This window comes from Cornus florida, unplaced genomic scaffold (genome assembly GCF_030987335.1).
Source record: "Cornus florida cultivar Cherokee Brave unplaced genomic scaffold, ASM3098733v1 CherokeeBrave_3.0.0_Hap2_Chr10, whole genome shotgun sequence".
Classification (NCBI taxonomy): Eukaryota; Viridiplantae; Streptophyta; class Magnoliopsida; order Cornales; family Cornaceae; genus Cornus; species Cornus florida.
The window spans coordinates 11,094,532-11,109,932 of record NW_026775580.1 but is presented as its reverse complement, the minus strand read 5'-3'; the positions used below and the strand labels follow the sequence as shown (position 1 = coordinate 11,109,932).

At 37.6% G+C, this 15,401-nt stretch overlaps 1 protein-coding gene across 1 annotated transcript; it reads right to left on the bottom strand.

Annotated features, from left to right (window-relative positions):
* Positions 1–9,734: 9,734 nt before the first annotated feature.
* LOC132278926 (disease resistance RPP8-like protein 3) lies at positions 9,735–13,426 on the bottom strand. Its single transcript, XM_059780836.1, has 2 exons — positions 10,250–13,426; positions 9,735–10,080 (listed from the first exon to the last, which is right to left on the bottom strand). The coding sequence occupies exons 1-2, from the start codon at positions 13,352–13,354 to the stop codon at positions 9,997–9,999; spliced, it is 3,189 nt and encodes a 1,062-aa protein (XP_059636819.1). The 5' UTR covers positions 13,355–13,426; the 3' UTR covers positions 9,735–9,996.
* Positions 13,427–15,401: the final 1,975 nt, after the last annotated feature.

Genomic DNA, 15,401 nt, shown 5'->3' with positions numbered 1-15,401 from the left:
AAGAGGAAATGTAAGTTAGGTACAAGAATCTAGAAAAGCTAAGTACATTCACATTTGAAATACCTAAGGAGTCTTTCCTTTTCCTTTTGCTTTGTACAAAGCATTTTCCTCTTCTTCCTATATTTCCTCTTCAATTTCTTCTTCTTCCTCTTCGTCATTGCTTGAGGAAAGACTTTCAATACTTGTGTCACCACTTTCGGCTATACCCTCAATCTTGCCAGCCACTATAGTAGTTTTCTCTCCACCTTTATCCTCCTCACTTTCTTCGAGTACTTCCTCTTCTCCATCTGAAATTTACCAAGTCTCAATATATGGAAGATTGATGGATTTCATAAGAAAAGATGGAAAATGGAGTTTACAGTGAATACATTTATACATGGAGATAAAGGCTTGAAAGAAGCTAGTATGGAATCACAGATAGTTTCATGATTTTTTGTCCGGGTCAAAGAAATGTAAGTTGACCACCATATATCAAATTCATTGGTGGATTCAGGCTTGCTGGTATGACCTTGGAAGTTAAAAGCAGTTCTTTCTGCTGCATAAGCTTGATCAATTGCTGCGAATTGTTCAGCATCTGTGAGATGAACACGTTGGTCAAAGAATCTGTTATAAGATTTGTAAGGCAGCAAAGGAATCATTTGGGAAAAACCCATTTGCCTTGCCAGTCGGGCTGGATTATAGAACTCAACACCGCAGAAGCTATTCTTTAGAGTAGGTTGGGCAGTGTTATAATAGAGGTCACGAGGAAGAAGAAAACTAGCCCAAATATTTTTCCAATCTTCAAAATGTTTTTTGGTAGACACTCCAGGAGATGGAACCAACCATGATGGCATACGACCAATGGCGGTGAATGGATCAAAGAATTCATCGTTACCAGTCTCACATTGATTGTAGAAATACTCTAAGTTCTTAGCAAAGCTGAAAGGAGAAGGATCTGCTGCTGCCAACGAATGGCACAGAAGGGATTTTCCAGTTGGAGTGATTAGGGGTGAAGTTCTATTTTGGATGTACACTTTAAGCCATATCTGGAATAATCAGAAAGGGCCTTAGAACCTTGAAAACTTTGAAGTAAGAAGGTCATGAAGGCCTCTATATAAGTGGGAAAGCACAAGGGGAGCTAATACCAAATCTCCATTTCTGGCTAGGGAAACCGCTACTTGAACAAAGTCTTTTGTGACTTGGCCAGACGGAACACACAGTAAATGACCAGAAAGCCAACAAATTAGGAAAGCAATGTGCTCATCTTCTTGAACTGGGCTATTTTTCCTATAGTGTTTAATAAAAGGGAGATAGGAGGAGATAAATTTCTTACTTCCAGTGGTCTTGGTAGGAAAAAGGAATTGTTCCATAAAAAGGGTGGCGTTTACATCATCTCCATGGGGTTTAAGACCTGTAATGCAACAAATATCTCTCAAAGTAGGGGACATCATTCCACATTTGAGATGCAGGGAATTAGTGGTTGAAGACCAAAAGAAAAGAAATGGAAAGAGGAGGTTCGGATCAAGTGTAATGGAGGACTTTCTGATTTGGATAATGTCATAGATGCCCTGTTTCTTCCATTGTGAAGAGATTTTTTCGTCCTTGGAAAGTCGATTCACCCATGAAGACCAGGATGAATGATATGTTGGCCAGTTTCTTATCCTGAATGAGGGCTTCACTTTTTTTCCTTTCTTTGAAATAAGAGGGAACTCTGAATCAAAGGGGAGAGGGGACTTACCGGAAGGATAAAATTCGGCTAATTCAGAGGGGCCTACGCTAGTAAAGGCTGGACCCAATCCAACTGAGGAATCTTTAAAGTGAATCAGAGGTTCAAGATGAAGTCTAGTAGGGTTTAAAGACTTCAAGAGTACTTGAACTTGGTGACTTTAGCTTCGAGTCTTGATTTTACTTTGAATAGAAGGAGCTGGCAGGGATGAGCTAGTAGTTGGCTTGGATGGTTTCTTAGGGGCCATGGTCTGTAATTTTTCGTAGGTGAAGATTTCCTTTAGGGTTTCAGAAGATAGAAGGAAAGTTGTCGGCAAATGATAAGGATGGAGAAAATATATATAGGAGCAGCAAGGGAAGCATTAAGGTCTAAGATACGCCTTTTGAGGGTGAGTAGTTGAAGGATTTCAAAATTCAAAACGGTTAATAACTAGGATTGTAAAGTTTGACAGCTTTTAGCTGTAAATGGATAGGATTTCCTTTAAGATACAGGATCATCGACGGAAGGGATTGTTTGTAGAGGAAGCCGAGGGAACAGCCATGTGTTATAGGGTTTGTTTCTTTTTAATGATTTTCTTGAGTCTTCCAAGAGTCCAAGGCAGGTTAACAGGGAGTTGGCTATGAATTTTGAAATTCAAAAAAAGAAAAAGTCAAGAGTTTTTTATGGGGAGTCATCTTTTGGGGGCGCATGATACTTAGGAGATTGACTGTTGGAAGTAACTAATATGATGGGAGCCGAGGAGTTTAATTGTGTTAAGTTTTGAACAACCATGATGGTGGTATGTTGATGACGGAATTCAAATCCCACGCCTTATATTCAGGAAGATCCACAAGGCATGGAATTTGGGGGGCATATGTTTGTTCCATAATTTTGCCCAATGGAAAGAAGACAAGTGGCAAGTTTTGACAAGCTTACCATATTGGTTTAGTGTTCTAATAATTCAAGAATGTGAGAATGTGACATGGAATTGTTAAGGTGGTTTATTAATAGAAAAGAGTGACATGGCAAGTCTGAGTGGAACTTGCCATGTCAGAGTATAATACTAACAAATATTCCTTTGGAATATTAATACTACGGGGAACTAAAAGGAAGTGGTGAGTCCCACTAGGACTTACCAAACTTGGAATGTAATGTCCTAAAAGAATAAGAAGATTGCATGAAGTTATTACCATGAGTGCAACCTCATGAGAAGGATAAAGTCGAAGATTCAGCGAACCAATAATTTATCAACACGTGGCGAGCTTTATTAAACTTGTCACGGTAAATTAATTCTATTTGAATTTATTTGGAAGATCCTATTTTTATAGGATACCAATTAAATGGATATTCTCCATTTTTTTTAGACCAAAGTTGACCAAGTCACAAAAAAGGAACGTGGAGGCAGTATTATCTCCTTATTTTTAGGAGACAATCAGCAACTGCCCAAGCCAGGTCAACCTCTATTGCTAAAAATCAGCAGGACGTGAGAATTCAACTTATTTCTTTAAATATATATATATATATACAAATATATATCTAACCCACGATGGAGTAATTATCGTGAGTCCATGACGCCTTGAATTCTAACGAGGCAAGGTTGAAGAGAGATTGCTAGAATTAGGGAAGTGCACCACAACCATGACGCCATAAAGTAAATATGGAAGTTTCAGCCTAAAGTCCAGAAAATCGTGGTCTGTAGAAGGAAAGGAAGTGGGTTGGATAAATTACCCACAATGGAGAAGTTGCTAAAATTAAGGAGGTCATGACACCATGAATTCCAAAGCCTAGAAGTAAAGTATCAAGATGGAAGTTGCCAAGGTTTGAGAGGTATGGGCAATTATATTGTTGGAATATTGTTCACGATGAGAAGGTTACTAAAAGTTAGAAGCCACGACGCCATGAAAGGAAGGTTTTAACAGAAGAGAAAGACTACTAGAAGTCATGGGACACTTGGCCAAACAAGAATATGTCGATTGAAAGTGGTGGAACTTCATAAGTGAACTACCATTAACTAAAGGAAGTTATTAAGGGTCATGGATGATAGGGCAACAGCTAGGGAAATCGTGTCTGAAAGAAAGGGAAGAGGTTGACGACATGATGAAGAAGAGCAAAGACGTGGTACACTTGGTAATTGACAAAGAGGACAGGCGGGAATTCACTTTGAAACTACCCATGACACAAATTTGTTGAAGGCAAAAGAAAACGTGGTTGAAGTCTACAACAGAAGATGGATAAGATGGAAGAAGTTACAACTGTTGAGGAATCATGAGACACCTGGCAGTCCGAAGTCATTCCACATGGAAGCTGCTGAAGTTGCCACACCAAGTTGCTGCATGCATGGAAAGCTCTATAAATAAAGCGCTTAGAGCTAGTTTGCAAACCCTGTTCAACACACATAACCAATAGCACTTTAATTTCTTTACATTCATGTATCTTTACATTCATGTAATGCACTTTCAATATGTTTAATTCAAGTCTTGCACTTATTATTCCTACTTTCCAGCACTTTACTTTGAAGTCCTGCACTTTCAATACTGTTTTCCTTTCCACTAACCATAGTTTAGTTTGAAAGTCCTTTTTCAAGGCAAAAAGAACCCTTGAAAGTGTTAATTCCAGTCCTTCATACAATTGTCTGATCCCTACAATTTACAAACCCTACAACAATGGAAGGAATTTGATTTGCTTTTAATGCTTTGTCACTTTATCTAGGCTATCCCTCCAAAGCCTGAATGTTTGTACATTCTCTCAATCTATAATATGGACTTACCTTACCAAAAAAAAAAAAAAATGTATCTCTCTCTCATTTCTTCACTCTCTATCGCCTTGTATCCATGATAATCTAGGAGGTACAATACAGGCCTAAATGGTCAAATAATCTGTGTTGGACACGTATAGGACAAGGCCTGACACATGTTGGACATGTCACAAGATGTGTGTAGAAATTTTTATTCTAAATTTATGGCCATGCTATGTCATGGATTTATGTCCAACTACAAAGCATGAACACGTCTAAAAAGGCAAAAAATCCGTGTCAGACATAAACAGGTGCCGGACACGTGTTGGACACGCCTCGACACATGTCGGACACGTAAAAAAATATGTCCGAATATTTTATATTTTCTTGAATATCCGGACATGCCTTGGACATGCGTTTGACACGGCATGTATACGTGTCCGACACGGTATAAATATGTGTCCGGCACACGTGTCTCATTCTTGGGGATTTCTAAGAAAATTTTAGAAATAATGTTCAGTTGAAGTATAAATATTAGGAGTTCTTTAAAAACTTTTAGCAATATGATGGTAATTACATAATTACTTAAAAGTTGTTATTTTATAAAACAATTTTAAATTAAAACAATTAGATATTATCCTTATATTTTAGATTACAGTCCAAACTCTTGCACAATCATCTTTGACTCTTGTTCTCCCACCAACCAAGCTTCGTTACCAGTGGATGGTCTCTCAATCTCTTTCTTCTCTTTTCTCTCATCTTCTTCGTCCTTTTTCTTTCTTCTTCTTGTTCTTCACAAATCCTAGATACTTCTTTTTTTCCTTTCACAATTAATTTCTTTTTCTGATTCTTTTTCCTTTTTCCTCTATTGCCCATAAACTTTTTTCTCTTCTATGGATTCTTACCTAATCTGTTGGAAATTAAACTTGATTGTGTGCTTTTTAGTGTTTTTGTGAAGGTTACAAGTCCTTTAATATGGTGTGTAAATTATGTGTTAGTGGGAGTTTGTATTTATGTTAGTGGAAGACATGAGAGTTAAGTCTACTAAATACTATGTTAGTGGGATTAGTGGGAGCAATTAGGCATTGAAATGTAATTGGTTACACATGTCTTAGAGCCTATATAAACTCATGTACTATACCTATTTTAGGTGGAGAGAAAAGTTGAAGAAGAATAAGATGAAATAGAAAAAGCGAAATAATTATTCAAGTATTCCTTCATTTCTTTCTCTTCCAAAATATTATTGTGTATTGTGTGTATCTAGCCCGTCCACTATTTCCAATAAAGTGGTATCAAAGCAAAGTCAGAAAGTGGTATTAGAGAAAAATCCAACAAAGTGGTATCAGAGCCAGATTTCATGTTCAGAGCCAAGTTCCGGATCAGAGCCAGATTTCATGTTCAGAGCCTAGACGATCCTGAAGGCCTGACGAAGTTGATCCTAGAAGGTTCAACATTTGAGAAAAACATGTTTTTTCCTTGATAATGATGAAGGGGAGAAAATGTATTTTCTTAATGAGAAGATAATGTTCTCTAATTATAGGAGAATGAGAATCATCATAACTTCCTACCTCAAAGCATGTAATTTGTGGGATGTTGTTGGATTAGAGCCAAAGAATGGCATGTCCAACAAGCTTCGAGAAAAGAAAGAAGAAAAGGCATTGGTAGTGTTGCAGAAAGCAATACATCAAGAAATTTGGGAGTATTTTGGAGAGTCCAAAACTCCAAGTTGTGTTTGGAAGATACTCGAGACTATCGTTTCCAATCATAGAAGTTAATCACTACCCATAGAGTATTGGGTACAATGCTTTAAGGATGATGAGTTTATGAAGGCTGATTATGAAAGTTTAGAGAACAAATTTGTGGAGAATGAAGAGGCGTACAACACAAATGAAGTTAAAGAAATTAAAAATTAAAAAGTTGAAGGCCAAAGTGCAATGGTGAATAAGGAAGAGATAAAGAAAGGTGTTGAAGAAAAGATTGAAAAAGTAGAGGAAATTAAAGTAGAAAGAGAAATTAAAGAAGAAGAAGGTGCTAAAGATCAAAGAGGCAAAAGTTGATGAAATTGGTGAGTTAACAATTTCAGGTATGGTTCCAAATTCCAATTTCAAAGAAGTTAGATATAACTTATTTGATAAAATTATGATTTCTTCATATTCATCTCAATTGGAAAACGAAATTAAATATTATGATAATTATGTTGTTGTGGAGAATGATGAACTTCTCTTAAAGAAAGTTACTCCAGAGAAGTATGAGATTGAAACTCAAGATAATAAGAAATTCTCAAATTATTTTTCAAAAAATAGTTTGGAAAATTTTGTAATTGACACAGGTTGGATGAATATGGAATTATTTTTTGACTCTAAAGAAGAAACACGTGTAAAGTGGAAAAGCCAAAAAAAATTCAAGAAGAAAAAATATAAATGGTGCGTTTGTATAAAGAGGATGATATATGATTGTGTGAATACATCTGAAGATTTTCACAAGCCATACACATCAATGGAAATGGCCAAGATGATTGTTGCAGTTGAAGGAGGTGGAATTGAAGATCAACCAATGAACTTTTGTTCAAGTCCCCAAGATCAATAGTTTATTTGAAAGTTACAAAGTCAAGTTTAAAGGGGGGTGTTGGAAATTAAACTTGGTTTTGTGCTTTTTAGTGTTTTTGTGAAGGTTACAAGTCCTTTAATATGGTGTGTAAATTGTGTGTTAGTGGGAGTTTGTATTTGTGTTAGTGGAAGATATGAGAGTTAAGTCTACTAAAAACTGTGTTAGTGGGATTAGTGAGAGTAATGGGGCATTGAAATATAATTGGCTACACATGTCTTAGAGCCTATATAAACTCATGTACTATACCTATTTTAGGTGGAGAGAAAAGTTAAAGAAGAATAAGATGAAATAGAAGAAGTGAAATAATTATTCAAGTATTCCTTCTTATCATTCTCTACCAAATATTATTGAGTATTGTGTGTATCTAGCCCATCCACTATTTCCAACAAATTGGTATCAGAGAAAAATCCAACATAATCCTCTTTTTATTTTATTTTTTATCATTCTTTCTTTTCTTAGCAACGCACAATTTTTATTTTTATTTTTTTATTTTATTTTTATTTTTATTTTTTTTTTCATTATGAGGTTGTAAAAATTAATGTTACTCTTAATTTCTTGAAGTACAATATCATATATATATAAATATATATTTATTATTTGCCGTGTCAACGTCCTAATTTTTTCAAATTTACCGTGTCGTGGTATGCGTGTCTCATATCTGTTTCTAGATGCTTCTTAGCTTGTGTTGATACATCCGATGCCGAGCTGCTGAAGATTATTCAGCACATACAAAACAATCACACCAAATTCTCATCTGCACAACTAGTGGCTGAAGCTAATCACTATAGAGGAAGATTCGTGTGGAGCGAATGCTATAGAGAGATGAGAAGGACATGTAGATCTTCGAGGGTATGAAGTTTTGATTTCTTACCCAGTCTAGTCTAGAAATCAACTAAGAGTTTGTGGAAATTGAATTGTGACTTAGGTTGTACATCTCTTTCTATAGTGGATTAGTTGCCTAGACTAGGTCCTGTGATTTTTTTAACCCTCAATGAGGGTTTTTCTCACGTATATTTTGGTATCTATCTATTATTTATTTATTTATTTTTGGATGCATGCTTGTTTGAATTTGGAAGTGTTAATAATGTTAATTGCATGTTAATTAAATAAGCAAATTAAAACAAGTCAGATTAGTTTGTTTTTGGTTAATGGGCGGAATTGTAAATCAATAGGGAGTTTCTTGGATTTTGCAGATGGCTTGAAAGTATAGTGTCACCTTGGACACCTTTTGTTTTCTTTTGAAAGTGCTCCCCTTGAAGCGCCTTTAATGAAATCTTACTTATAAAAAAAAAAAAAAAAAATGTTTTGATATAAACCACATAACCAGAATAATGGAGAATAACTAATAACAGATTTTAAAAATTTCTAAAACACTTATTCACCCCACCTCTAAGTCTAGTCAGTGACTTTGCGTGACTTTCTTTCAGAGCCTCGGGTTTGATCTAGTACGTTTCACGCACATAACCCCCATCTTGGAGTGTGATCAGTTTGATTTCCAGAGTAGAGGATTGAGCTTCTCATTGCTGCTCATCTTGCGTATTGTACTTAATTTATTGCCTTTTGCTTTGTTATGATGGCATTTTGCTGCAATGAGGTCGTATTTCTTTTGTTTGAGGCTCCTGCATCACAAGTGATATAAAGCTCAACTAAACCAGATCTAAGAGAGCCTTACCATAACTATTTGATGTCAGCTTCTTATTTTTTATAAACAGTTATTCTTGTTGACAGATCCCGGATTAGCCTGGACTACCAAACATAAAAATTTGACATAGCAAGACAGTATCATAAGGAATTGTAAACTAAATTGTTTACCTGTGGTTCTGTTGACCTGTACTAAATATTGTAATTCTGGTGCTTCAAACTTTTAAACAGAATGCAATTATTATTTTTTAATTCTTACTTCTTGTGAGTTGGTTGATCATGCCAAGTCAGTTGCAAGACTTCTTTTTTTTTTTTTTTTTGTAGAAAAAAGTTCTTTAGTTTGTCACTAGATTGTTTATTATTCTGCCTGTCATCTATTACCATATGAAATCGTTGCATTGACGTATGATACGAAAAATTGTCGCCATGCATATATATTGTTCCCTCCTAGTCTTAGTGCTAGCCGAGCTTCAGCTCATATACGAGCATGCTTTCTTTCTTCTATATGGAATTCATTCACAAAAACTAATTTCATGGATAAATAACTCAAACAAAGCAATATTATACAGCTACTTATTTTGATCTGCCATTAAATTTATGGAAAATTTCAGTCCTCGTAGGCGTGAGCACTGATCAACAGAACATGTGTGTTCCGTCTCTAGAGTCATTTTGCTACGGAAAAAAAGAACCTTTCACTATGAAAATTTTGTAGCAGAAAACTTCTATGCTATAGTGTCAGGATACGTATGTGAATTAATCAACCACCATTCAAATACTTCCTTCTTTGTTTTTTTTTTCTGCTAAAAGTACTATTAACTTATGCATAGAAGACTATGTTTCTAAACCGTGCTAGTGTCGTGAATCCTATCTTGTTTTGATGGGAATCAATATGTTTCATTTGACAGTGGGATTCACATTTTGAACCTACAGATATATAATATGTGGGTGTTTAGGATATTATATGCCATCAAATTTGCAATTATTATATTACCACTCAAATGGTGTTTCATGAGGAAAAATTGTGTAGTTTCATTTGGTTTCACTTTCTTCGCAACTAATACTGCAATAAGAGCTGAAGTCATAATCCTTATTGGTTAAACAGGCTCATTGAGTTGTACAAGTATTAGCAGTTTATCACCCAACCCATAAGTGTGGCAATACAGAATTAAATAAGGAACATACAAGGAGACCCTCCAGCACAAGCTACCCTCCAGCACAAGCTACAGCATTGAACTGAATGGGCAGGATGGTGAAAACGATTCCAAGTAAAAAATGCGAACTTCCCACTTGTGGGAAATGGCCTTCTGTATTGAAGCTCTAGTTTCTGGCTTTAAATGGAGCAATCAGCCAATGCAGCATCAACATCTCTAGAAGGAGTCGGATCATTAATGCTCTCGTCCGATTCTTGTTCCCACTGCCATGACCACAAATTTAAGAGCTCAGTCCATGTAAGTTTTAAGTATGCATATATTTATGCTAGAATGGAGAACATGAATTTTCACACATTGGAGCAAAGCTAATAGGTATAATGTAAAACTAAAAAAGAGAGGGATAGTGGGAGGAAAGAAAAGAAATGAACTCACCGGCAAAGGAGGAAAGTCCCAATTATTGACAGTAAGGGATGTACGCGTCAACTTTTTCTGTCGAACATCATCTTTGAATTTGACTGGCATGTTTGTTAAAATCAAGTCTTCCAATGTGGTCGATTGCATCAGTGTCTGGGGTATGTTCTCCAGTTTATCGCAACATCTGATGTTCAGTTCCTTGAGGCTCCGCATTGCGCCTTCCTCAACATCCCACTTCTCCAGTTTTTTCAGCCTCCATAGTTTCAAGACTCGAAGCTTACTAAATCCAGAGCAAGTGATTGTTTTCCCAAGGTAGGAGTCCGCTAAAAGCCTGAGGACAGTTAGCTCTGGCAGTTTCCCCAGGATTGGCATGGGATCAACATTCAGCCGTGAAACTGACAATGTGAGAACTTTAACCACCGGCGGGAAATGAGATATATCAGGTAGCTTTCGTAAATTCCCCAGCAAATACAAATGGGAAAGTTTCACTAAACCCGTCAATGGCTTCAAATTGAGTTCCAAAGGATATCCCCTCTCATCTTTGGATCTCAACCTCAGAGACTGAAGGCTAGTTAAATTTGCAACCCAGTCAGCTATGTCTTCCTTGCCAGAGCTCAAATGGAATGTAATGCCTAATTCCCTGAGCTTAAGCAACTTGTTCAAACCATTCTTCACCGGGCTCTTGTCATCTATCAATAATCCCCATAGTGTCAAGAGCCCTTGTTCTGGTGGCATGTCGAGTCGAATCTCATTGAGATTCAAATGCCGCAAATGCTTCAATTTCCAAATGGATTTGGGTAGACTATTGATATTGGTGTGCTTCACATCCAATGTTTCCAGGTAAGGTAGGGTGCCCACCGAGGGAGGGAGGTGGTCCAAGAAAGTCCATCTCAACCCCAAATATCTCAAATTAAAGAGATCTCCCAGATTCTCAGGCAAACTCGGTTTGTACACGCCCTCTAGATCAAGAACCCTAAGCAATCCAAAGCATTTGTTACTAATGATTTTGGTAACAAATTTCCCCACTTCCGTTGCCGGTGTGTCTTTCTTCTGATTGTTAAATGATAAATAAGACCGCAAGTTCTGAAGTTGTGAGGTCTTGCAAGTCTTAATATCGGAATACTCGATGATCCTACGAACACTTGGAAAATCTGCAGCTGGATTGCAATTCTTAATATCGGAATACTCGATGATCCTACGAACACTTGATGGACGATCTGCAGGTGGTACACCGCTATTGTAGTTGTGATGGATATGGAATAGGCTGATGGCTTGGGCTTTGGACAACAAATTATCATGTAGAGAACCCAGTAAATTACATCTTCTGGGGCTTCCATCAGACCTCATTTTAGATATCTGAATCATGCTCCTTTTAACCAGATTCTCAAAGCATTCCTGTACCACATCCTCTGGGATCATCTTGGGCGATTCCTGTACCACAGCCTCGGGAATCATCGTGAGCGATTCTTGTACCACATCCTCTGAGATCATCTTGGGCGATTCGTGTACCACATCCGCTGGGATCATCGTGGGCGATTCCTGTACCACATCCTCTAAGATCATCTTGGGCGATTCCTTTACCACGTCGTCTGGGATCGTGGGCGATTCCTGTACCACATCCTCTGGAATCATCTTGGGCGACTCGTGTACCACATCATTTGGAATCATTGTGGGCGATTGTTGTACCACATCCTCTGGAATCATCTTGGGCAACTCTTGTAACACATTATTTGGAATCATTGTGGGTGATTGCTGTACCACATCCTCTGGAATCATCTTCGGGACAAATCCCTCTGCAAGCCACAACCGAAGTAACCTCCTTACTGGGATGTCAAATTCTTTGGGGAAAAACGCTAAATAAAGCAGGCATAGCTTTGAGTAAACGGGTAGGTCATTGTAACTCAATGACAAGATGTCCCGATTCGAATTCAAGACTCGAAGCCATTCATCTGTTTTATTCTTGGTCGATAACAGACCACCAAGGAGAACAATGTTGAGTGGTAGACCTCTGCATTTTGTCAGAACCTTCTGTTTCAGATCGTTGCTGATATTACTACTTTCTGTCAATCGGGCCTTCTTCAAGAACATTTTCCAGCCATCCAAATCACTCAACGGGCTCACCTTTTGTGGGATATTTTGTGGATTGGCAGGCAAAGGTAGATCTTCCTCACTGGTGGTAATAATGATCTTAGTTCCATTTCTTATGTCTGCAAAGGCGCCTTTTAATTCTTCCCAGACATCACCAGCCTGAACATCGTCCAGGACAATCAGACACTTCATATTCTTCAAGGCCTTAGGCATACTTTCAAGCAGTTGATTCGCAGTCAGATCCACGTCTTTATCCTTCAAAGTCCCTGTCTCTTTCAAAATGTTGAGCAAGACATCTTTGAGTGTATAACCTTTAGAAACAGAAACCCAGGCGCGACATTTAAAAAAATCCTTAATGCCTCTGTTTTTGTAAATTGCACGGGCGAGAGTAGTCTTGCCCGAGCCCTCTTCACCGATGATTGAGAGAATGACAGGATCGTGGTCATCATCACTTCCTTTGCCCGCCTTCTTCTGCAGTTGGTTCACCAAGCTATTCACTTGTTCTTCGAAACCTACAATGCTGGATTGTCCTTCTTCTTCGAAAGACAAATTAAACATCAGCCTAGGTTGCCCCCTCGGCGTCAGGCACTTCTCGAAGCTTGGTATAGAGTTGAAACGTTGTATTGTACCAGGCCTTACTTCATTACCCACCCGAGAAATTGCATGATTACTACTACCAGCAGCAGCCGCCTGACAATTTTCGTTGTTGAGTTGTTTGATTTGTTTTCCGATTCGCAGCATTTTCCGATGGAAGCTTCGGTGTGACCTTAAGTGGTTGAAGAGGCCACCAACTGGCCACAGTGAGCTCCTCCTCCTCTGGTGACGGGCTAAAGCATAAGTTTCAATGACATCCTCTGTTTCATAAAGAATGCGAAGATACTTCTTATTTGTATCATCATCCTGCATCATCCTGCGTTGTATAGCAATTCTAATCTGCTCCCGCACATGATCTATCACTTTGTCGACGATTAATGATTTGTCAATCAGCACCGTAAGTTTTTCTATCACAATTGATGCCACTGCTTCCACGGCCATTTCAATCTCCCTCTCCCTCGCCCTCGCCCTCGCCCTCGCCAAACCCGACTGGAAGGGTAGAAAAGAGTTGAAAATCCGGTGTTTTTGTGGTTGCAGCAGCTACAATATTTGGAAGGGAAGGGAAGTGCGATCTCTTTTTCCCCTGTCAAGTACACACAAACAATGGATAAGGCATTAATTTTGGTTAAGGAAAATTATTAGGAGACTGATTTCCAACTACTAATCGAAAATGACAGCATCTGGACCCACCTTTATTTAGGCTAGCTGTATGATGGTTGCAATATACCTTGAAGGAGAGAAATATTTATTGCAAGTTGAGAGCTAGCCATCCAAGTTGACCAAAGACTATATACCTAGAGAGAGAGATCTCTTTATTGCAAGTTGAGATCTAGCCATCCAAATTGACCAAATACCACGTGGAGGAATACGAAATCAAATTGTCTTAATTTTGTTTCCTTCCCTGTACAAGTATAGAGGTAGATAAGCTATGGACTAGTCCTGATAGGTCCTCCTTTAACCACTCCGAAGCATCCACCACGCAACAACCACTATGTCATAATTTTACTCAAAAACTCGGGCTCTGCTTGGATTGTATAGTCTAGAACCGTTTTTTTTTTATTCCGGGAGTTACAAAAAATTCAAAACTGTTTTTTTTTTTTCTCTGCTTGGAACCATTTTTAGAGAGCAGTTCTCATAGTTTCACTTTTTTGAGAACAACTTAAAGTTGTTTTCCTTGTTTTTGAGATGCAATTCTCATTTTATTGAAAACACGGAGAATAGCACGGGGAACAACTTACGCCATGACGTTAAGAGGAGTGGTTTATACCGTATAGTCTTCCTTCGTTCCTAACCCTATCTCCTTTTCCACTCTACGGCCTCTGCCGCTCCTTTATCTCTATCCATGTGCAGAGGAACTCTATTTTGATTACGATAATTTGGGTTAAGGTATTGATTTGGTCTCTCCAACATCTCTCTACAACCAGTTCTCTCTCGCCCTTTCTCTCCCTACGATTTATTGGGGTTTTGAGGTTTTCTGGCATATCTAATTTTGGTTAAGGTTTTGATTTGGTTGGTAATCTCTAGATTTCTCACTCAGGTACGTGTTGTGCTCCGGATCTTTAGAAGACTTTCTATTCTGGGCTCTATTCAGGTAATTCATCGAGATCAGCCCCAATATTTGATTGTGAATTTCTTTGTTACTTGTGTGGATTTGGTTGATTCGATGGAATTGGTTGTGTGGTTTTCTATATAAATTATGGATTTGGTTTTCTGCAAATGGATCTCTAATGTGTCATTTTTGCTTTATTTTTGGTTGATTGAATATAATTGGTTGTGTCATTTTTGCAAAGAAATATATATATATAAAGAAGGGCTAAGATTAAACCCTTATCTCCAGCATACCATATACCTATCAAATTAACAATTGCGAAAAAAATAAAAATAAAAAAAATAAAGAGGAATAGATCACTGTGTTAATCATGAGGTTGTTAAAGAAAAGATTTCGGTGCATAATATTGGAGAGGAGAGAATATAGTGTATGTTTAAAAATTAGTTGTTCTATAACTTAATAGTGATAAAATTATTTTGATGCTTGTTACCCTTTATTTTGATGCTATTTTCCAGGTTAGTGTCTTTATATTTAAAGAAAACGAACAAAAATAGCATCAAAATAAAGCATCATGTAGCCACACTGTAGATAAAGATAGTGTTGGATATCTATAAGGAATAATAGATATTGAAATTATTCTTGTTGCTCATGTTGTTATACTATTAAAATGATAGATTTTATGAAAAGAACGGAGTGCAAGGCCAGCTTATAGTATTAATTCCTTAAAGAAGATAGTGTAAACATTCTCCTCAGAAGTTGTGAATATTGAACTGTGACGACCCTGGTTTTTAGGTCAGCGCGTCCTGTGATGAACCGAAGATTTACCCGATAACGGATCCGAATGCAGAAGCGAAAACAGAAAACAAGACTCTAAGAAGTCAAAGTGACCTTCCATGATGTCGTGGAACTCAATGAGAACTGATGCGGAAGTAGCAGATC

Bases quoted from the DNA above. Each gene is read 5' to 3' on its own strand.
- LOC132278926 (XM_059780836.1), bottom strand. From the start codon at position 13,354: ATGGCCGTGGAAGCAGTGGCATCAATTGTGATAGAAAAACTTACGGTG. The intron at 10,081-10,249 runs GTGAGTTCATTT...TGGTCATGGCAG, and splicing joins GGGACTTTCCTCCTTTGCCG to TGGGAACAAGAATCGGACGA.